Here is a 24,652-nt window from a genome sequence, read left to right as displayed (position 1 = left end):
TGCATGTATTTACTCTTTGATCACATTGGAAGGGCCTTATCCTGTCTCCAGAGAAGCTTTAGTTCTGCTTTCAGTGGTAACAGGGATCTGGCCCTTGCTGAATATTAGCATTTTAATGGCTTACTTAAAACCCCATTGCTGGTACACTCATAGGGCTCCCGGCAGGAGAAGAGTCCAGCTCTGGGGTTTTGCAAAGCGATGTTGCAGGCTGCAATGTCTGATGAAAGAGAGGAGTGGGGATGGCCCATTTGTCATAGATTATTAGTATTGTCAATAATAACATGTCTACAGAAGCCAAATTAATTCCTTCTTTCACTTAGTACTAAGTCCAAGAAATGCCAGATCAGTTTCAGAACAGGGGAAAAAATAAACAGAATCAAAGTTTGTATGTTATGATCCCTCTGAATTTCTGGTGGGAATACTGTGTGATAAAAATGATATTTCCATAGAGGCACTGGCTGCCAGTTTGCTTAATTACATTAAATAGTGGTATAAACCTCTGCAGAGCATAAACCTCTGTTACAGCCAGTCATTAGAATATTGAATCATAAGGAATAATGATACCAGTGCTAACGGGTTACAACGATCTTTATTATATTAGCGATTGAAGTGTTATTTAAAAAATAAGGTTTGTTGTAGCGGTTTAGGTGTGCATGCATATTTTCTCTGATCACCTATTAAGAGACTGAAGACTGGATTTGAATTTATTACAGGCAAATAAAGGGCTTGCTTCAAGGAAGAACTACTAGATCGCTGCTTATGATTTTACAATTTGATTCCAGTTGTCCTTAAGGAAGGTTCATAATACTTACTATGGAAATACCATCAACATCTAGAAAATTAGGGTTAAAAGGATGACTTTGTTGAAACTAATTACAGGGTTGTTCAGTTTTTTAGTTGGTGACATTTTAGAGATTTTGCTTCTCATGCAGGAGGTTATAGAAAGATTTGGTTAGACTGTGATATAAAGCAATAAGCTGTCATTTGAGTATATTGACATTTTCATCAGAAACAAAACAAGTCTACTCAGCTTTATTTTACTGGGGTGATATTTTGCTTCCTCATCTTAACAGTAGATTTTTGAAGGAATTCTCTTACCTCACCTTGTTTGTACAGGATGTCTGTTTTTGTATAATTTTGGTTTGGGTTTTTTTTGAATACACTTTCCTAGGTAAGTGTATTCGGCTTCCATTTCAAGCAGACTTGATAATAAAAAGCCTTTTTGTGTCTTATGTTTTTATGTTATGGAGAAAGATGCTATTCTGTGCAAATAATGGGTAAATTGAGAGTTACGGGGAAATCTGGTCCAGAAAATATATACCTCAGAAAAAAATTCTTTATGTAGAATGTTTCTTGGTTTCTTGTACTTTGTTCTTAGTTTTGTGTCAGAGTGAAAGGATTACAGGGTTCTTATTATACTGCACTTGTGTTTTACTTCTCCTGGTGCAGGGTTCAGTTATCCTGTCTAATATGTGCTTGTGACTGGCCAAATTCTATTTGGATCCAAGTTTTGGGTAAAACTTCATTGTTGTATTTTGCAGAGAGATTGGGCACAAGTTTCCAGCATGCTTCCTTGTGCAAATGAAACTTTCTGCTTTCTGCTTTCTTTCATTATTTAAAAGCTAGTTAATTTCCTAGCCTCTTTTCCATTCAGAGAGTATTATTTGCTTAGTTGTGCTGGTATCCAGTGAATTGAAGACTGAATCTTCAGATCCTCAGTGTTCTTCTCATTTGGTAGATTGTTTTACCATCTCCAGATGATTGCTCTGCTCATTTAATTTGACAGATTCTGTTATCAGACTTGGGTCTACTCTTATACCCATAGCTGGAGAAGTTTTCTCCGAGAGATCCAAAACTCAACAGGAATCCTCATTCTAAAAATCTCTGCTGCTCCCTCCCTCCCCAGTCACTCACTCTGTTTTGCTTTTTTCAAGTTTGCTTGGTGTTTGTGAATTGCTCTTCTAAGTGTGAAAGTGCTCTATGCACAAGAAAAAATTTGAAAATCGTAAATGTTCCTGTTAATGTCCCTCCCTCCCCCCACTTATTTTAAAGTTATATTACTTTAAGTCTGGTGTATGCATTCACACTAGGCAGGTAGACTATCTTTCACATTGAAATTCAGCACTTACAGTGTCTACACTTACATTGCTTTTGGCAAGGTGTGAGCCAAAAAACCAGAAGCTGTGATTCTCCCCCAAAGCTAATTGTTTCTGTATATTAAGTTTGTCCATCTGTGCTGTGCAGGGACATGGCATCACCTGATGGTTCTCCTTTGCATTTCCAGCAGTGAAGCAGTTAACAGTGCTGCTGCTTAATATATTGCTGTTACAGAGCCTTTTTAGTTTCCAGGACATTTAACTAAATCAGGTGGATGTCATTAGCCGATTTTCACAGATGGGGAGACTGAGGCACAGAGGGGCAGAGTGACTTCATCTGCTTCTTTTTCCCCAAGTTCCCTCCCATTCCAGGAATTGATTTTGCTGCCAAACAGCTGAAGAGCTGCTAAAGCCTCATTTTGCCTAATTCCATCAAGTTTTAAAAAAATTATTATTATCATTTTTTATTGTGAGAGATAGGCACGAAATTTAGGGACAAAATTTAAAACTACTAGTAGAAGGCAAACTTCAGAGCGAGGCAGAGATACTTTCCCAAGCAGCAGATCCTGCTGTTCTCTTCTCCAGAGGCCATATTCACCCTGAGGATACACGTTTGCAATGCAGCATTTGCCAGTGTGTGAGTGGGACTCAGTTCCCCATGGCCAAGGCAGAGAAGTCCACTGGTGTTAATGACTCCTGCTTATCTGTGGTTCTTCCCTGGCCACTTAAATTCCTTCATTTTAACCTCTTGACAGTCCTCTTGTGGTTAAGCCCTCTGATTATTTGTAGTGACATTTTTTTTGCTCTAGCTGCATATCTATATTTTGCCCTTTGGGAGCAGCTCTTTCCATCTACTGAGTTCCTTTATTAATTTCAGGGCCAGTTAAATTGCTATAGTTGTCTGTTGGGGTAGCTATATGTTTCAATTACATCAGAAATATTTTCTGGTAGATAGAAATATTCATGATATAATCAGGTCTAAAATTTTTAGTACCCACAAGGATTTTTACAACCATTGAAAACTCCTCAGGACTTAATTACAAGAGTTGGGGAAAAAAAAATGGGAAAATTGATGAACTGTTTATTGCCTACCCTTTATGCCTTTTGGGGAAAAAAAACCCAACCAAACAAAAAAACCTTTCAAAAATCAGGGTGATTATTATTATTTGTTAGTTTATTGTGGTAGCTTCTGGACATTACAGCTCAGAGCAAGCCACCCTTATGTCAGACACTCGACATTCCCAGCGTGAGAGCTGGGGTCTGCTTGAGGATGTGTTGGGCTGAACAGAGCAGGCAGGCAGTCAGTGGGAAGGGGAAAGCTGAGCTCCAGGACAGAATATGTCATAGCCTGTGTTGCTCATGCCCTGGGGTGTGCACCCCAAGCTATTTCCCAGCCCAGTGGTCAGCAAGACCACTCTCCTGAGATGAGGAGGTTGGTAACGGGTTCCCTGTGTTACATTTTTAGCATATCTATTGATATGTCATATTTACTCGTGCCTTATGATGTTTTTAGGCCGAATCCTGCCCTGTTTTCCCTTGATCTTGCACCCAGTTGCTCTCATCACAAAGGGATATGGTCCTTCTGGGGCAAGGGCTTGTGTTGGTGGGGTGGGCACAGGGCACAGTAGGGGGAGGTGATGAATGCAGCCTGGGGGTAGGCGAGTTCTTTTTCTTGTGTGTTTATTTGGGGTGAGCCAAGATGTTTCAGTTTTTCTCTTTTCATGTTCATAGCACAGACAAGGGGTGAGGAACAAGTTTAGATGAGCACCAGGTGGGAGGGGGGTACAGGTAGTCCTGCAGGAGCCCCTGTGGAGACTTGGCTCAGAGGGATGCTGCCATGTGGCATCTGGATACCCCTGGGGACCACTCATCCTGGCCCCTGAGTGGGGCCAGTGACAATCCCCATCCCTTTTCTAAAAGAGGGTGTTTGACAAAACAGTCCTGCAGGCATAGTGTGGGCTACTTCTGTGAATTCACATAGTGTCAAGGTAAGTAAAATTCTCTCCAGCGTGCCCTTGGTGTCCAAGTCTCCAAAACGTCATATGCAAATATGTGGATGACATAACATGGACTTTTACACAGTAGAAGAATTGCATGCTCTTTAGATATATTGGGATATTTATTAACCACATGGGGTGTTCCAAACTCAGTTTATTTATCTTTGTAAAGTGCTTCCAGATCTTTGCGTGGAAGGCACTAGAGAAATGAAAAGATTATTATTATTATTGTTATTATTGTTGTTGTTATTATTATTACAGCATCTAACTACTGACAGGCAACCACAGCTGCATGCTCAATTCAAACCACTTAAATTTAGGGGCTGATTTTTACAATATGGACTCTAAATGCTTTTTCCCATTGACTCCATATGCAGAAATGTGTGTTCACCTGCCCTGCAGAAGTATTATTCTCCAGAAATATGTAAATGGGGTACTTTTAAAGAAAGAATGAAAATATGGAATAAGTATCGAGTATTCACATTTGTATGGTAGAATTTAATGGCCATTTAAGAAGGGCTTCAAAGAAACCAACTGTAGGAGCTGGTACTTGCTCCTCTGTCATTAAAAAAGAAAATGCACTGATTAAAACAAAGCCAAGGAATCTTGTAGACAAAGGATAACATTTTCGGTGTTCAAGGGTCTGACACGAGCTACAAACAGCCCAGGAAATGGAGATCTGAGTTTCACAGTCAGGCGTTTTAATCAGTACGGTTGTGCACAGCCACTGCCGCGTGTGAGTTATGTAATATCACACTTCACCCGCCCACACGCACCCAGAGACAACAGACATCTTCGAAAGGTCTTGGCATTATTCAGGGCAAAGACTCCCAGCAATACCCCGGCATGGTGTTTAACCTTATCTTTACTTACATTTAGGCATTTCTCTTTTTTTTCTTTTCCTTCTCCTTCCTTTCCTTTTTTTTTTCCTCCCGTTCTTTTCTGTGATACATCAATAGTGAATATTTTTGTATTTCCAAAAATGGAGAAGATATAGAGGGAAAAATCCAATTAACTACATACTGTGTTTTCATGACGACTTCGAATGTTCTGATCATGGCCATTTTTTGCATTTTGTAGCATTGTCCTCATGATGCTACTGTTATTATTTTTATTTTAAGTAAAGTTTGAATTTTGCATTCTGAAGACTTCAGTTAATTATTAAACGGTACCTAGCCTATGCTTTCTTTAGATTTTTAAAAAAGAAATAATTAACCAGAGTTTTTAAAGGTCTGCAGAAAAGGCAAACAGTCCTGTGAAACCCCAGGATCTAATAACAAAAAGGTGAGTTGGTTTTCCAGTGCCCTAAGAGTTTGAAGATATCCTTGCTCTGGCTTTTGAGTAACAGAAAGACTCAACCACATTTCATTCTAGTATAATGTAGCCCTGAAGTTAACTGCTTTTCAAAGAAAGACAAAAAAAATTAGCTGTCTGCTAATTAGATGTATTTTAACTGCAAGTCATTTTAGCAGCTAATATTGTTACTATGTGTTTCAGTGCGAATCCTTAGTGAAGCTATTAAACTGTGAGAGCCTGAACTTATCAGACATTTTATAGTGTGACTGAATTTTTGTATCCTTGTTCAGAAATCTGTGGGGAGTGGAGGACCTTTCTGGTTCAGACATGGAAAACACATTTTTTACCAACTGATTACCAGGGTGGGCAGCTGAGACCTCCTTGCATCCTCCTTTTGGTTTTTTTTTCTTGCTTCCTTTTCCCTGGCAATAATATTTCTTCTTTCTGTTGCACTGCCTCCTCTCCCAGACAGCAGTCAAGCCCTGCAGTGCGTTCTTTATCCAAGGAAAGGGATTTAACAGCAGGGACTGGTCTTGGTGATTTCAGGGTACTTTTGACTCCTGCCCGTTGTGTACAACAAGTTGGCGATTCTGAGTAGCCAGGAGGCTCTCAGCATCAGGCAGGGTCTTGCTTTGAAAAGCAATAGCCCACAGCAGACAGCGGACTTAGCCATCATTTTCCTATTGGTTTCTCACCCAGGATTCTTACTTTGTAATTGCTGGGTTGTGTTTCTCAGGGTTTGGATATTTCCCCCCGTCTTATTGCATCGGTTGATTTTATTCTGCTTTGCACTGTAAAACAAAGTGACTGTTACAATATCCAAACTGATGAAAAAGAAGGTGATTTTTCCCCCCTTTATTTGCTCAGATTTGAATTAGGTTATCTGCCTATCTTGTTTATGAAATTTTGTGCTGTCTTTTCTGCACAGACTGTGACTCCCAAATCTTCCACAGCTCCATTTCCATATTCCTGCGTGCTTGTTCTTTGTTAATCACTTGGCAAGCGCTTATTTGAATATTAAAAATTTCTTTAATCATCAAAGGCAGGAGCACAGCTTCATGAATATTCATATTTTCTCCCTCCTCAGACTGGATTCTAGTTCATTACCCTGCAGTAAAGCCAAACAGTCATCAATCGCGCTCATTACAGCCGCTGGCGTTTTGATTGGCTGCCTGCTGCTGGTAGCCCGCGTCCCCCATCCTCCCGCTCTCCTCCATGAGCTGTCGTGTACCTGCCAACAACAACAACAACAACAAAAAATATATCAACAATGCAAGAATAAAATTTCTCCGGTTGAAAAACAACTTTGCAAACTTGTCAAGCAGTCCTCATCACTTTTTTTTTTTTTTGGTTTTACACCAAAAATTTAAAAAAAATTAGAAGGGAGAAACTTGAGCTTTAGAAATGAATATTTGTCAAGAGAGTTGACGTAAGTTTCATTTGCATAATGACTTTGTACTTCTGCATTAATAAAATTTGCATATGAAGCCATGTTAATTACTCCTGATCATGCTTTTTGCATTCATGCATAGTAATTTTCTCCGACTTGTGAGAATTAATGTCTTGGCATGGGGGGAGGAAGGGGGGGAGTTGGGGTACTGTCAAATTTCTGTGCCAGTGCCCCTCACTCACACTCTTTCTCCTCCTTGCTCACCACGTCGCCGTTCTTGATCTATGACTCATTTATGCATTATCATTCCAAATTCTTGGGAGAAAGAAATGTATCAATTCAAAGGGAATCCTTGTCTGCCAAAATGAAAAAATCCCTGAGCAAAATACAGCAAGAAATCTCTGCCCTGCTCTCCTTCTTCTCTACCTGGTGCAACTTTTGCATTCCCAGCTTGAGCAAAGTTTTAGTCTAAGCATCACAATCAGTGTGGGGAAACTGCTCCCGAATCTCCGTGCGTGTGCTGGGGGGAGAGGTGAAGGCTGGTGTGCAGGTGTGTCTGGCTGAGTGCTGGACTCTGGGTGTGAGTGTGTGCAGTTTTGTGTCTGCCCACACCAGGGAGTCGTTCTGCCTTTCCTGGGGGATGCTGTGTGTATCTGCCTTGCCTGGGGGATGCTCAATGTATCTGCCCCTGGCAGGGTGTGTGAGCATTGCTCTGCTGGTTGCTGTTGGAAGTGTTCGTGCTTGTGTGTATTTGGAAGTGTGTCTCTGTGTGTGTACACGTGTGTGCTTGTGTGTATTTGCTTCCCAACCGTGTTGGTCATTGCAAAAAGAGACATGGCAGAGAGACAATACTGTCAAGTGGGAACAGTCCACAGGAGAGGGTGTGATACACATAAGACAACTTGTTTTTGAAAAAGCTTGGAAAAAAATCTGTTGGAGAGATTACTGGATAGATTTGTCTATCATTTTTGGAAACCTACTGCAATGGTTCATGTAAAACCCCCCTGAAAACATCTGCAGTATTTTCCCTGAACATGATGGGCACAGGGCAGAGATGATGCTTCAGCCTGCACTTCAAATTTGTAGCCGTACGCTGTTTGAACAGATGTTTTTCTTTTTATTGAAAGAGAATTTTTTAATATTGGAGCTGAGCTTTATTCTCTAACCAGCTATTGATTGGATTTTCTGTCACCAGACAGGCACAGAGAGACACGTAGAAAAACTTGGTTCGTGCCCTCTTCAGCAGCTCACATGTCTGCCTGTGCACCTGCCTGTCTGCCTGTACACAGATACACGCCCAGGCACCCACCCAGCCAAGCACACAGCCCCCCTGGTCTAAGCCATAATGAGGTGGGACATTTTGAATGCTGCTTTGGCTCCTTCTTTGTATTTTGCTCAGGGACTTTTCTGCAGATGTGCCAGAGGAGCATGGTGTTTTACATACACCATATCATATGGCCAGTCATGCCTAAGCTCTGGGAGAGGGCAACAAAAGGATGCAATTTATGCCTTGATTGTGGCTTTTGTCAGGTTCACCTAGGCTATTCCATTTTCCATCTGGGGTCATGTCCAATTTACCTTATTTTCTTCTTTGCAAGTTTAAAAATAGCAGAGAAGAAAGAATTACTCTTAGTGGTGCATTGGAGTCAACATCACCTGTGAGCTACTGTCATGTACAGGTTCTGTGGATATGCTGAGCCTGTTTAATGCACATGAACAAAATCTTCCTTTACCGTCAGCAATGCAGATGTTTTATTTACATGGTGACAGTCCCTGTGCATGTTTCACACTCATGCTATGTGCAAAACTCTCCTTTGCATCCGTGCAGAATGAATGCAGAATATATAATTGAGATCTGCAGTGCAGGTGAGTAATTTCCCAGTGCTGACCCAAGAGGAAAATCAAGCCTCACACATTGTGTCAGGGATGTCCGAGCTACACAATGCTGCATGTGTGAGCCTGCTCTCCCCATCCAGATGGGATATTTGCCTCTAAGATTGCAATGCAGTTCCTGCAGTTTGCTTTCCCTTTAGTGTTGATTGTGGCTATGCCCTTTGTGGCAGTCAGGGGCTTGCAGGTGTGTTTTCTCTTTGAAACCTCTATGCAATGTGATGTAGTCGATTAGATGTAGAATTCCAGATATCAGCTCCACTCACCTGCCTGTTGCTGTGTGGGCTGAGCAAAAAACTCTCAGCACCACCTTAAGATTCTATCTATCTATCTATCTATCTATCTATCTATCTATCTGTCTATCTGTCTATCTAATCCATCTGTCTCTCTATCTCTCTTTTTATCTTTCTTCATTTTGTGTTTGTCTGTCACCTGTAACAGTTAAGTTGAAGAGCCCCCATCTTCATTTTCAGCTTTAAATAGACCATTTAAAGGATAAAAATCACACATAGGATCCCACAGAGAGGAGCTGAAGAGATGAAATGGGAATATGTTCCTAGCAAATACGAGCTGATTATTTTTGAACACAAGTGCTATTTTTTCTATAGCTATGAAGAGGCATCATGTACCTAATGGTGGACCTCTCCTTTTCTCCCTGACTTTTCTTGAGGCCACTGGATATGATTTCCATCCATATGATTTTCCACTTGATCTGATTCCGTAGGACTGTACTGATTAGTAACAAAGAAGTAAACCTTGAAGTGGTAGTAAAGGGGAGGAGGAATCACCTGATTTGACTTTGCTTGTAGGGGCAGACTTAAGTCTCCTGGTCTAGCAACTGCACAATATTTGTCTCTTAGTGCTGGACTTGGGAGTGTTGATGGTAATCCCTGATCATCTGCCAGAGTCTCTCTTGGGCCACTCTTCTTCTCCCTTACAAATCCTTTCTTTTGTGATACTAGGTTAGCAATGTTTAGATTTCCTCAAATTTACATCAAATCATAGTATAATGGGATGGGTTGAGTTGGAACAGATGCCCCTGCCATGGTCAGGGACACCTCAAAGACCCATCCAACCTGGTCTTGAGCACAGCTCTCTGGGCAACTTGTTCCAGTCTCTCACCACTGTCACAGTAAAGAATTTATTTCTAAAGCCTAATCTCTGTCAGTTTAATTCCATTGTCCCTTGTCCTATCATCACATATCCTGTAAAAAGTCCTTTACCAGCTCTCTTGTCAGCCCTCTTCAGGTAGTGGAAGGCTGCTATAAGGTTTCCCCAGAGGCTCTCTTCTCCAGATTGAGGACAAAAAAAAAAAAAAGACCTTCTGAATGACAGTTTCAGTTCCATCTATTCACTGGCATTTGGTTCATGCAGTTCTGGTAAAATTGCTATGTACCTTGTTAAAACAGATTGCTGTTTTGCCCCTGGTAGCACTGTTGGGAGGCTCTTACAGCACCCCTTTGACCAGATGGTATGAAGTCTCCTGTTTGAGACCTTTATTCCCTTTCCACACTAGAGATGTGCTGAGTAAGATCTGGGAGGGCCTTCCTGGATAAGAACTATTTGCATCTTCTTGCATACCTCAAGGCCGTGCAAAATGCATTAAATTCATTGTCAATGATCATGTGGGACACACCAGGGTTAGAGAGGAGGCTGTTACTGTCAGGGCAGTGTTGTGTGTCAGGACCCACGGACCTTCACATTAAAACCTCATGCTGTGGAGTCACATGATGCATTTGGTGGGCTTCATATAGTTTCTCTGTGGGATTATCTCCTTCAAAACCCATAATAAGGCATCATGATATATAGAGGGCCAAGTGACTCCAAGACCCGTGCCCTTAGTCATGGTGAGACCACAGACACATCTCCATGTAACTTGAGATGTAGTTGCCCTGTGGTTCTACTCTAAATCCCCATTTCAAGAACTTCACGAATTTGCTCATGAATTTCCAAGCAAGGACAAGCACCCAGGCAGCTCAACACCACCTAGCAATTTTTATTACATTAGGAATATAAGATACAATTGTTAAGTCATTGAAGGGAATCTGTATTATTCTTTCCTTATTCCATGAAGAAAGCAAACATTATTCATATCTGTTACCGTGGCAATAGAGTGGTGCCTACACACATAGAATCCATGTCCAACATCAGTTTCCACATGCACAGCACACCGTCTTGCCAGATATGCAATGTAGTTATGATCTGGGTAGCAGTTATCATACCTGCTTGTATAGTACTTCCAGAGAGATCAAAGAGTTACAAAAGTCAAACAGAGCTCAAAAAATAAAATAAAAGTCCTTCCTTGTCCCACAAGCCACAGAGATGGCTTCTATTTAAAACCAGTCCTCACAAAACAGCACAAATTTTATCCTCGATCCTTGAAGCTCAAGTATTTACACAGGGAATTTAGACTCTTCACTTGTGGTTTTGGCAAAAGCTTCACACAAATGTTTTGCACTGGTGGTCTCTTAGCCGTTTAAGATAAACGCCAAAATCAAATGCAGTCCTTGCAGACTGGAGCGCTGGATGTTGTGCCAAGGATGAAGTATCCCCATTTGCCTCACATGTGTAACTGTCAGATCAACATGCAGGCCTAGTTTCTGAATAGGGACTCTCAAGGTGGAGAGACTCCCTTGGAAGATGTTGCATGTTTAGGGTCAGAAGGAGCATGGATAAATATTATTCCCTGCTGCCACAATGTAGGTTCCTTTAGGAAAGGAAAGGTCCCTTTCTAAGGTTGGAGGGAGCCCAGATAAATATTTCTACTTGCTGCCATGGTGTTTGCATCTATCTGCAAGGTGCACACTCATGAACAGCCAGAGATGCTGCCATTTAGAAAGAAAGCATTTGCCAGAAGGTACCCCACAATTAGCACACATATTTCCTGACCTATATACAGGGGGAAACTGTGGTTTCTGATCTACCACTGTGTGGTAACTGTTGGCAAATGCCAACTTTTTAATGGCGACTACTCCACCACATATCTTCATTTAGAAACCGGCCTTGATTAGTAGCTACCCTTTAGTTAATCACTAAGTGGCAGGAATAGTTTGAAATGGAGCGGTTGGGATTCCCAAGAGATGGAAAATGGTGCCGTTCACTCAGCTTCCCTTTGAACTCTGCTAATTTGTGCCAGCCAAAAACTTGACTTCTACACGATTCTGTGTGTGTGTGTGTCTGTATTTGTGCAGGTGTATGTCGATATTTAAGACTTGTATCTTAGTTTTTCAAAGCCACAGAATTCAGTTTGGACTAGTGCCAGGAGGAGAAAACATTTCCAGTGGAACAGGAGAAAACTCTTAAATACAGCTTTTAAATGGCAGGTGAGGGGTTCCTAGAAGGGTTAAAAATAAATAATAAGGTTGGAGGTTACAATATCATCTTTTAGCTACCAGGAAAAAGGTTGTTTCCCTTCCTTGCAGGCTCAGTAGGGAATCATCCTGCATAATCGGGGCATGCAAAATGCACAACTGGCCGCAGCTCAAGCGGGAAGGCAGCACATGGCCGCCAAGGCTTCCTTCTGGGAGCTCGGCTCCTGGCACCTCACTGAAGCCATTTGAGCTCTAAGTCAGCGCACTTTGTCCGGGCTGGTGTGTGGAGCCCGCTTCAGCAGTGGCTCGGCAGAAAGCCTGCACAGTTTTGTGTCAGCTCAGTGCATTAACACAGCCATAAAACAATTATCCCCCTTTTGATTTGGTCCCTGAGCAAGCGCTGGTGGCGAAGCCCGCCGCCGCCGCCGGCTCTGCTCCGTGCCAGGGCTGGCCATCCCCCACCTTCACCCCGCTCCATGCCCACACAGGCCCTCAGCCTGGGTTTGCAGGTCCTCCAGGTCTCTTCTTATTCTTCCCCCACCCAGCGTGAGCCCGCCAGCCTCAGCCGGGCCCAGAGAGGGGTTCAGACCAAGCGTGTTGTGCGTTAGGCAGCCAGCCCCCACTTCGCTTGTTTGATGCCTCCTCTGTCCCTTCAAACTTAGATCCGACTGACAGTTTTTTCTATTGTTTTTTCTCCAGGGCCGTCCAGGCCTGCAAACCTGCCGGGGGCTCCCATAGCTGCCTCCTCCCACCCTCACACATCCGTGATCACGTCACCTCTCCGCGCACTGGCCTCCCTCCCGCCCTGCCTTAGCCTGCCCTGCTGTGGTGCACGTGCAGTCTCAGTTGGCGGGACTCAGACTGAGATTCAGACTGAGACGTCAGGCACATTTGGATGTCATTGTCAGTTGTCAGGTAATAGAAATATTTTTTTTTTGTCGCTATCTGAAGGTCAGTAGTGCTGCCAAGTGATGTCGTCTTTGCTGTGAGAGAGCTGCCTTTGCTGGGTCGCATGGGGAAGGCAGAGAAAATGCCTTCCCTCTCCACCCTGGACGAGGATGGGGAGTGGGAAAGGGCATGCGACTCCCTCCATTTCCTCATCCCTCCCCTCCTGCCTGCCCACCCTCAGTTGTCACCTGCGGCCACTGCCGGGCCGTTTGTGCCATGTTGTGAACAAATGTCTGAGACTCCTTGCAGAATGTGATACCCCAGTATCAAGATTTCATCTCTCTAGGCTGTTTATTTTAAGCTTAATTGGATAACATTTAACATCTGAGGTATTTTTATTTCCTTCTTTTTTGCCCTTCCTCCTCAATCATTCATATTAAAGGCTCTCCTCCGCATCCATGTGCACGCAGGATGTATGTGCTCCATGCTGTTTTCTCCCTTGCTTTGAGAAAATGCTCCTTGGTAACTCACCATGCATCCCTGGCCTCTTACCCCATCAGATTTTCTTTTCCTTTATTCCTTTTGGATGCCTGACTTTTATCACCACAAGGAGGGGAAAGTGATGTGAAAATGAAGGCACACCAAGCTAGCCAAAGAGAACGCGGACATATTGTCACCAGACCCCATCATTTCAGACCCAGTGATCTCTTTGAAATCAGTGGGTGTTTCTGAGCATGGCTCAGTTGCAAGGCTTGGTCTATGCTGAACTGTGTGTTGGTGAGGTGAAAATGGGGAGGGTATAAAAGAAAATACAGATGTGGCAAAATCCACAAATGTTTATGGACTCTCACTGTGGTGGGCCAAACCCCACAGCTCTCATTCATGATAATGTGCATGTAGTTTTAATAAGGAGTTCCCTAGATGATGCTGGATAAGTAAAGCAAAGGATTCAGAGAGGCAGCAATGTCTTTCAGGAATAAAGCCTTTGGGAAATGGCTCCTCATTTCTCACCTGAAGCTGGCAAAACTTTGTTATGTTAGCTTTTTCCTTCCAGAAGCCCTGGTACCACTTGGCTACAGTATGCTGTATCTCATGGGAATGTTCCTGAACATCTCTCATTGATGTAATAAAGTGAGATATAAGGTTTTGCAAGAAATTGAAATTTGTATCTTGGATATCCTGGGTCTTGGAAGATAAAATATTCTCAGGAGGAGGCTAAGAGTGCTCTGCAGAGTGCTGTGTAGATCCTGGGTGAGGCTCAGGGCACACAGAGAAGGCTGCCGTGCTGCTTGGAAGATGCTCAGCCTGCACCCATCCCCTTTCACTAGTGCATAGGCACTGGGCTTGTAGCAATGTGCTGTGTGGTGAGGTGTCATCAGTAAATCCAGGGTCTGGTTAAATTTCCTATCCAAGCTGCTGCATGCAGTGTGGCAGAGGATGCTGTTTTAATCAAATTCTGCTTCATCAGTCTTGGCAGACTTGACCAACTGGCCTGAGATTGATGTCGAGACAGGCTCTTGCAAATGGTGAGCATTGGATCAGAGGGTCAGAAGCCTTTCCTGCCTTCTCTCCTCCCAGGAACCAGTAAACCAAACTGGAACTTGTCTCACGTTTTGCTGTCCTCTGTCTTCACTGGTAGTATGCACGTACATGCCTCCAGGAGGCATGTAGTTGTAACACTGAACTGGATACCCTGGTTCCTTCTTGCTTCTGATGCCAGCAGCTAGTGGGAATGGAAGCAAGCGCACCTAAAAATAGAAAAGGAAGCAAGGAATAACTTATTAAAGAATGTGGGGAAGGTGAGGCTTTTGTACTTTGCGTACTTGTAGTTCTCACTTTGGAGTTCTGTGCTGTGAGTTTTTGGAATTGCCTTTTGCTGGGAGAGTGATGCCAGCTCTGTCGAGAGGGAGACCAGTTATCATGGGTTCCTGTAATTACTGCTGCAGTCTGCAACACTTAGAGAATAGGTTTTATCAAAGTGCATGCTACATGTTTATGACAGTAGTTGGTCAAGGTCTGCTTGAAAGAAACATTTTCTTCCCTTGAAAAAGGAGATTATGTCTACTTAACCCTTTCTTAGCTCCCATAGTATTCACTGTATGTGAGCCCAGGCATAGCTTAAACCCCACGGCAAGGGTTATGGGATCTTTCTGTCACCCAAAATGTTTTGTGGAAATGATAGAAAAGTGAGTTCTTTGTGTTGATTAATAATCTAGTGACAATCCCTGCATTGTGCCCTCTTTTTTAATATAGACATTTACAACAGTCACTTGCTCCAGCTTTAGAGATCAGCTTGTCTCTCTGACTTGATTAGCCTTTTATTCTGTCAGCCCTGTTCTTGCTTCTGAGGAATTGGTTACTTCTTTGAACAAAAGCCATCAGCAGTTCCCGCCTCCCCTCATCCTTCATCATTTCTTACCTTTCCTGTTTTTCAGCCTTTATTTAATTCAGGACCTGGAGATTTTCCATGCAATTCTCAGGCAGACTGCGACTCTGATGGCTTGAAGTTGCAGATACTCCAATATCGTTGCTGGGTACTCACAAACCAGGCCCTCAAGGGTCCCTCACAGAAGTTTGTGCTGGAGAATCCAAATGTCGGGCTGCTGGTGGGATTTGGGTTACACATGTGTGAAAACTGCATTTTCAGATTTTGAAAATCTCCAACCTAGATAAGAATGATTGTCTACCTAGATACAAGTGATTGTCTGGGATGCTGAGTAGTGTTCAGTCATGCACAGAGGAAGTCGTGCTGCCTCATCCAGAGCTGTTAGTGATCTTTAGAAAACATGCTGCTGATAGTTTCAATGACAGCAAATGGTGCTGGGAAGTCTGCTTGGATGTCCACTGCGCTGTTCAGCCAGTGCTGATCGTGGTCCTCTCAGTCTTTGTTCAATTCTTTGTGTTCAAGGCACCCCAGGACGAGGAATTTGCAAGTAAAGGTCTGTGTTTTTTCATGTGATTTAAAAAAACCCTCTACCACTGGTACAATCTCTCTCAGTCTATTTATTTATTTATATATTTTGCCCCAGAAGCTTTTGTCAGTTGAATTGGGTTCTCTCGTTCAAATGTTTTTAGTGCCCATTTAATTAGAAGTTGGAATAGAGTAATGAAATTCACAGGGTTGTGTAGCTTGGATCTAAAATATAAATGGGCAAAGCATTCATTTTGCTTTACCCCTTGCCAGATTAGGGTGCTTTTTTTGAGCCTGCTTTTTATTTCATTCCAATGAATTGCAACTGCTCAGAGTAACTGTAAAACACACGCAGTTTTTTTTTGCATAACAGAGACATGCAAATGATTGTTGAGAGACATAATTATGTAAGGAAAAGTATATGCCTGTGTGCATGCACACATACACTGCAATGCTTTTTGTGGGGCTATTTTTTCACTATACATCTTCATAAGGCTCTTTTTATGATGCTGATTTATTAATATTGTACATTAAGGCTTAAATTGTCAAAGCTGCCTAAGAGATTTGGATGCCCATTTCCCATTAAAGTTAACGAGAAATGAGCATTGAAAATCTCAATGCAGAAGTGCACAGCACTTTACAGTGTGTTCTCTAAAGAAAAAAGTCCCTGCCTTGAAGATACTATGGTGCAAAAGCCCTAGGAAGAGGATCTTAATCAGCATAAGACAAAGGGGATTGTAATGGCACAGAGAGTAATTTATCCCCTGTGCCTGCATTCAGATATGTACTTGATCCAAATTCTTTGGACCTGGGCCTATAAGTGAGGGTTTTATATACCCCTGTAAAGATAATTAAATCTGTCCAATACACATATATTAATCTAACCAGTGAAACTGCTTCCTTCCCACATGTAGGCTGATGGAAGGAGGTGGAAAGCAATTATGATACTTAGTTGCATGTATAAAAACAGCAAGTGGGCATGGACAGCAGTGATTAAGGGACAGGGCTGTGAAATTTAAGGTCTAAAATAGAGGAAGGCATGCGGCCGTATCTTGGAAGAGAGGAACAAGCTCCTGCTAATTCAAGGAATCAGCTGTGTTAGTCATTAGGACATTCTGAAAATCACAGTCATCTTGTAAAGTTAATATCAATTTACTTGGCTACTGAAATTCTACTTACTGCTTCATTTAACTAGTCTGGTGTTTTCTTGGCAGAGGTGAAGGTGACAGTAAAGATAAAAGCAGTCACTGTAACTAAACCATAGGTTTTAAAAGAATATTTTTTCCTCCATCTATTATATCACCTTATTCATTTTATGTTGGTTTTATAACTGGAGTCAGCCAATGAGAAGAGCTACATTAGACCACCCTGCTGTAAAAAGCTTGATGCAATTAATACAGTCTGTCTAGAAAGAAGTATTATTTCAAAAACTTTTATGTTAATGATATGGTATGCACTCGGCACATTTCTTACTTGAACAAGAAGCAAGCTTTTGTTCACTCCAGACTGGGTTTTATTAACACAGGAGGATCAATGGAAAACAAAACAGTAATCAGAGCAGAGAATGCAAACTCATCCAGCAAAAACCTTCTAACTCATCATGTCCCAGGACAATGGCTGATCCTCTACTCTTCCTTTTTTGCTCAGTAGAATGTCAAAATAAAAAAAAATATTAAAAAAAGGTGAAAAAATAATTGATTTCTCTTTAGCATTGGGTGCTTTTTTTAGAGGAGAAAGAGGTATTTGGTATAAGTGTCAAATGACAGAAAAAGGTCTATAGTTTCTCTGAGAGCCATTGTAAATGTATCTTTTCATTTTGCTGCATAAAGAAGAGGTTTGCATAAAATAATGGCTAACATTCAGGAAAGATGTCCCTATGAGTCATGGTTACATGTATTTATTTATTTTAGTGAAATATTTAATGCATGGTATAGTAGAATTGACTTTGTAGACAGTACTTACAGAGCGCAGGGATGTGTGAGAGATGTATACACTATAAAGAGTAATGCATCAGTCTGAGTGCACGCATCCATCTTTACACCTATCTATCAATCTCTGTGTTCATCTATCCAAGTATTAAAATCATATGTGACCTGCTGTCTATGCAGCTCCCTGTCTCACTAGATATTAAAATCAGATCCAAACTCAAAATAAGCGGATCAAACACAGATTTTTTTTTTTTGACTGAATGGTGTGTTTGTCAAGAGGCAACGAAGAGACCTTAAAATTGCAAGGAGGTGACTAAAATGAGGGTGCTGCATGGGGCAGGGTCGCTGGCAATGTGAGCATGGCTGTGGCTTTGTTCTAGACAGATGGCTGATCACTATAACTTTGTAAGTCCTAATTATGTCAAGTTAAGAACCAGCAGGAGCAATAGTGATATTTAAAGGTGCTTTAAAGCGGATGCTTGCCATTTCCAGACATCCCAGGAAAAAAGAAAAGCCCTTAATTGCAATATTAATGGGTGGAACTGAACCTGGTAGTCTTGGGACGAAAAGGTTCAAGGCAACATTGCCTGCAGTAAGGACAATGGTTCCAACATTGAGAGAGTTAACTCGATTGCATACCACTACACTGAGCCCGAGAGTCTGAACTCTTCAAACGCTCCAAATGGAGAGCTAAATCAAAGAATCCTGTTTCAAATCCATCCAAGATGTTGCTGTTTTTCTCCTCTGACAGGAGAAGCATTTGGAAGTGCAGTTTCTTTCTTTTTTTATAGCTGTCTTAAAAAGGAGTTTGGATGTTTAGCACAGCTGGTGCTCATTACATTATGCACTATCAATAAAATAGCATGTGTAATTAATTTTTAATGCAGTGCTGTATGCAGCGCTTTAAAGCAGTTACTGTATGGGGAGAGCCGACACCGGTCACTGACATCAGAAATATTGAAATAGAGGGCTAGATTTTGCATTTTTAAAGGCTGTATGTGAGAGTGGGGGAAGGGTAATTCCCAGTCAGCAATTCTCTGGCCACAATGAAATTTAAAAATATAGGAACAAGATGGATGAAGGTGATTTTATAATTTAGTTATTGGAATGAAATGAATGTCCTTTTGGAGTTTGCTGAGTGATGGCTGGATTAGGAGAGGTGACTTCAGAGTATAGGTAAGGACCAGGGGAGCACACAGCAAGAGATCCATATTTGTTAAAGCACAAACAGGCTTTGGCGGTATCAGGTGAGAGATGAAGTAAAAAGGGAGCTTATGGGAAAGCAAGGGAAGGACTTTTCTGTTCTATCTCATTGAACAGTAGGGTTTTTTTGTTCATTGTAGGGCTTCTTTCTTTGTGCCTTGTTGTGTCTTGTTGTTCCCATTAATAACCCCATTTTTCCCCCCTTGATTCATTAAACATTTGGGAGTACTGGTAGTTTGGGAGAGAATAGCTTGGTTCTGAAGAGGCACCACTGATGACATGTTTTGTGCTGCTCTGACAGAAGACCCAAACAAATTAGGGTCTTCTTTTTGAATGGTAGTACTTTCCACAAGACACCAGCATAAGTAAAGACTCTAATCAGGCACAGTAGGAGAGGTTTGGGCACCATCATGACTCTCAGCAGCCATTATATCCAGAAACACCTTGGCTGACTGAAGGAGGAGCAGACCTCTTTTGGAAGTGGTAGCGTGGTGTGTATCCATGCTCAGCAAAGGGACGGGAAAGGCTTTCATGTTTCTGCAGCAGAGTAATCACCAGGGATGGCTTACAGGGTGGGATCAGCCTCTTCCCTGCTGCCACTGTTTTCCCATCCATTTTCAGAGAGTTGAATGCCTCTTGGTGAACACTTCCTAAAAAGAGAAGAAATCAACTGCAGGAAGAGAGGGAAGGAAGCAATCACCTAAAAAGCGAGAAAAATTAGGGGTAGTGCTTGTCAGGTGCCTTGCCTTTGGGTTGGGCAATGCACCAGCTTCCTAAAAGCTGTTTTTTTTTTTTTTTTAAATACATGTGCAGAAGGCATAAATGTTTGCAATTATTCTTTCTTTCTCTCAGCAAATTGCCATTCATTTGTACATAACATATGCTAAACAGTTCACTTGTGCAGCCTCACCTGGCATATTCAGGATGGAGTTTCCTCCTGCCCCTTCAGCAGTAGCTTTTTGTCATCACTTTTCTTCTCATTTTCTGTCAGATTCTTGCGGATGTGTTTGTGTATCTGAGCCAGGAAGTGAATTGGCCTGTTCAGTTTGTGAGAACAGATATAAATCTCTCGTGCACAAATATAATGTTCAGTGTCAAAGGAAGTAGGGCAAGCTATGGTGTATGGTGTAGGTAGTTGAGATGAGAATTGCTCTTAAGTTCACAAGCCAGAGTAGGAAAGGTGGAGGGAGCAATGAGGTGTTGTACATTTTGTAGTGAAATCACTTAATTTTATTTCATTTGTTTTAAAAGAATTGGATCACTTATTTCTGGGGTGGGCTCAGGTTTAGGTCAGAGAACTGCAAAAAAAATTACCATGTGTCCTGCCAGAGCTAGTTCAGAGGACCTCTGCTCTTTTTGTTTTCTGAGCTTCATAAAAATAGATGAAAGGAAGGGCTCTATGCTCAGATGGGATGCTTTATGTTCAGAATGGGAAAGAAGCCATGCTGATGCATCTCATGTGTGCCCAACTGGGTTCCTGTGTTCTGCATGTTGGTCCTTCTTTCCACTGAGCAGCAAACAGCTGAGCAACTGTTAGCAACATACTTTTTTATGCCATTTGCCTTCTTTTGGACAGGCTTTTTCCAAGCATTTTTGCAGTACATACAGAAATCTGGTAGGCTAGTGTATGGTACTTGCCTTTTGTATCTTTATTGTCCTCTTGGTTTTGCCTTTAATCAAGCCATTTCTCTGGGCCTTCATTCCAGCTAATGTAACTTGCCATAGCACAGGTTGGGTAAGCCAGGTTCAATGAGACACTAAAACATGCATTTGGAAGGAAGCAGGCAAAACTCCCACACAGCAAAGGCTTGCATTTTTTATGAATTCAGCTGTATGAGTCAGAGGTCCTGGGACTTCAGGAATGAGGTTAATGCAGGCACTAAGCAAGGAGATGGGGAGACAGTCACTGGAATTGTGCTATGAAACAGTGCTTTCTAAATTACCGTCTTTGCTATTAAAATAAAGGGCCTCTGGTTAGAGAAGAGCTAGTTTGCACAGCATACCTGCAGCTTTACTTCTTGTTTAAACGTCACCTGGCTATTTGAAGCCAAGTGTAAATGTTTTATTTTCAGTACATCCCCTTGGCAATGTGAGAAGAGCATCCCATCCTTCCTGTGTGTCAGGCTGTCTCCTTACATGTCCTGTATTGACCCAGATTACTTCACGTGAGACACAGATCTAAACCTGATGCTTCCATCTCTTCCATGGCTGTGTAACAAACGTGGAGCTCCCAGGGTGAGCTGTACCACGGCAACATTGCACTGAGAGATGGGTTAGGGGCTGCCTAGGGATGCTTGCCTGAGCATCTTCCTGTGAGGAGTTTTCTGAGTTCAGTGGTGTAATACTATTCTGCCAGCAGTGAACACAGTCTGTAGAATTCCAGGATTCACAGAGATTTAAGTAAGAGTTGGGAAATACATATAATTTAAAACTATCCGTGGCAGTGAGAGTAAAAACCAAAAATTCATGGAATCTCATAATAAGACCTCAGAATAGCACCAGTGCCTTCTGCCTGCAGGGGAATTATTTTTTTTCAGTTTGCATCTTCTAACAGAGTTTTGGGTAATTTTTTCATCCCTTCTGTTTGAATAGGGAGAGAGTAAGTTAATTTATTATGGCACAGACAGGCTTATAACATAAAGTATGTCTAAAAATTAGATCTTAGTGTTTACGGATTGGTTAATCAAATCCTTTATAAAAACTGTGTGAACTGTTGATTAAACTGGGAACCAGGACCATTGTGGACATACAGTGAGTAACTTTACCTTCCTGTAAAACCTAATTCAAAAAACATCAATCTTTCTCTATTTTTATTGTTTTCTCTTCAAATGGAACTAATTCCTCCACTGTAAATTTGAGGTAGACTTTTAAAAGCTCGATAGTCTACTGAAGCCAAACACTTCACTATCATTATCAATAGATACATAGAATAGTTGTAAAACGATCCTGTGAGATTGCTTTAAACTCCTTCCTAATTTTCTTTACACTTTCCTTGCCCATTTTCCATGAAGAGTGCTGCAAAAGCTGCATCCGTGCTGCCCCTGCCTCTATCACCACTGTCACCGTCCATTAGTGCAGTTGAGCACACTCAGAAATGTCTGAGCTCTTCCCATATTTAGAGCTCTCTAGCCAGCAAATCTTCCCTTCTGCTCTTCCTTTCTGAGAAAAACCCCAGTGGTTAGGGTTTGAGGTGGGCACTTGAGATACAATTTTAATTCAGTGACCTGGTACAATCCAGAGCTTTGAGGGAGAGCAAGAGTGTGGGAGACAGTACCATCACTGCTTAAATAATTTGCTCCCTGCCCTTTCTGTCTAAGTTTGTCAGGCTGTGTCTCTAAAATCTCTAAACTGAGATTTCTTAAATTTGTATTCTCCTTAATAGGTAAAAATGAGTGAAAGCTGTTTTTCACTTTCTCCTCACTCTTTCTTCACAGATGTCTTTGCTCTCTGGGACTGGCTGGCACTGCTGGGGAGGTATTTCCCAGGGGATTTCATTGCCCCAGGGTTAGATTTCTCCATCTACACAGCAGCATGGAGCTGTATTGCATATAGCTCCCTCCCAGCAAGTCTCAGTGAGTCACCATCCTGCTTGCTGGCTGTCTGATGGGAACAGGATGCTCTGTCCCAGGCCACCCTGTCCATAGAGCTTTTGCCCATCTGCACCTTTCCCTTCCCCTGCTCTGCCCGAGACATTCACATTTCGTTCTTATTTTACATTTCAATTTTTCCATCAGGTAGGTCTTTCATTCATTGCTGTCACTGCCAGTGGTCCCAGAAATCATAATTACAACACTTTTTTTCTAAAACACAAGTCCAAAGTGAAATTGTTCTTTTTAGTGCTTTTTTTTTTTTAACTTCACATTTTTTAAAATGGAAATGACTGCTGAAAATAAACACAGTTTGCAATGTACAGACTTACTGAGCCAGCATGAATTTCCTTAATAAGCTGGGGTATGTGTGTGTGCGTGCACGTGTGTGTTTTTCCTCTTCAAACCTTGGAATAAGAGTGCTGTCTCTTTAAATCCTAACTCAAACTTTACTGGCGATTTTACAGAGCCTGGTTTCATTTATAGTGGAGCCAGACTTGCTGTGTGAGAGCCGTCCGCATGCTGGAATTAGTCTTAAGCTTGCTTCTGTGGCGTTGCCAAATTCCATGTTTGTGTTTTATTTAGAATTCTTTTCACGGCCAGTCGAATCTGTTCAGGCACACATAGGCAGTGTTGCGCCCCATGGAGAAAATAAGCAAGTTTGCGTTTTCTTTGGCATAGGCCATGGCCACAAAAGACTGCGGTCTAAAGAAACATTTTTTAAAAGCTATTTTAACCCATAACAGATGTATAAAGTAGGCACACACATGCCAGCTTCCTTAGTTTTAATTAAAAAATAATTATGGCTTTAATGGGATGCTAGTGACAAATTTGGATGAATGGTGGGTGACATTATCTCAAGGCTTGCTTCAACTTATAAATTAGTGCATTTCTCTTGGCCAGTGGTACAGATGAAATTAAATGAAGGAGCAGATTAATATTTCTTAAAGTTACATTGAACCAAATGAAAAATCCAATCAAATAAAAAACATGGTCCCTTCCTCCCTCTCTTCCTCAGATCTACATTTGCATGCAGAGGAAAGGTTATTTTCTCTGACAGAGAATTGATCTGGCCAATGATAAACTGGACTTAGGTTTTCAAGGTGCCTGTCCCTTTCGAAATTTTGCATTGGTAGCCACATTGCCAAATTACCGTGATTAATGTCAGCAGGTGCTTCCATTTATAACCACATCTAACCAGCTAACACGGTACCTTCGAGCCAGGAAATCTTAAATATAAACCCAACCCTACATATTGCATGCTGCACTGATTCTCTCTCCATACCTTGGCTAACTGGCGGTGATGCTAGCTGTGATTTCTCACATCTTTAGGCTATTTTCAATTTGGGGCTTTTAAGGCTCACCAGAACTGGGCTAGATGCACAGACTTGCACAGGTAGCAACAGTTTATATTTATGAAGAAATAAACAAAGGAGTAATAAACATGTAATGAGCTAACCCCAGATGGTATCTCTGCTGTTATTAGTCAGGTGTATGTAGAGTTGGAAAAGGGAGATTGAAGGATCAGCATGAGTGGATCTGGATATTGAAAGAGAGGCTGGATGGTTCAATGGAAAAAGTGTCTTCCTCCTTCCCATGCATCCCACCCATGGATACCCTGAACAGATGCTGAGAACAAAGGCGATAAAGCAGCACAGCTTTTCAAGGCGTGCAGCAGAATCACATTTCCTCCAGACCTGCTTGTCCCACCCTAGTGCTCTCCAGCAGCAAAGGCAGCCCAGCGTGGGATGGGGCTTTCTGGATGAGAGCAGATGATCAGCTTTACGATCTATGGCAATAGCAGGTGAGGATCATTTTGGTTTTGGATGGCAAAACCCGGTTTCCTGTTCTCCAATATATTCTTTTATGAAACTTCTCATCTGCTTAACATTTAGCTCCCATTGTAAAAGCCAACCCCGGAATGCTGCTGAGACATGTAATCTAGATGGTGGGAACTGTTCTTCACTTAGGCTGTGCTAGTTTTCTCTAATGAATATGTTGAAATGTTTCCTTAGCAAAAAATAAAAGTGACTTTTGGAAAAAAGCAGATTAAGGAAAGAGGGAGAGAGTATCAGGTGCTTGGTGGATAGCTGTGCACCTTCCTCATGATCAGTCCATTCATCTTGTGACTTACAAATGTTTTGCTACTAATTTC

General features: G+C 41.9%; 1 protein-coding gene across 4 annotated transcripts in view; it reads left to right on the top strand.

Moving 5' to 3' along the window:
- BCL11B (BCL11 transcription factor B) overlaps window positions 1-24,652 on the top strand; it is a 95,964-nt gene that overhangs the window by 30,189 nt on the left and 41,123 nt on the right. For 2 of the 4 annotated variants that reach the window (XM_014872003.2, XM_014872004.2), the window contains exon 3: window positions 12,680-12,895. The exons of the other annotated variants lie outside the window; for them this stretch is intronic. In XM_014872003.2, the coding sequence (XP_014727489.1) occupies window positions 12,680-12,895 (216 nt within the window). The remainder of the gene's footprint in view (window positions 1-12,679; window positions 12,896-24,652) is intronic. 4 annotated transcript variants of the gene reach the window in all.

This window comes from Sturnus vulgaris, chromosome 6 (assembly GCF_052056855.1).
Source record: "Sturnus vulgaris isolate bStuVul1 chromosome 6, bStuVul1.hap1, whole genome shotgun sequence".
In the NCBI taxonomy this organism is placed as follows: domain Eukaryota; kingdom Metazoa; phylum Chordata; class Aves; order Passeriformes; family Sturnidae; genus Sturnus; species Sturnus vulgaris.
Note: the sequence above shows the minus strand (reverse complement) of the source record. Positions and strands in the feature narration are given on the sequence as shown.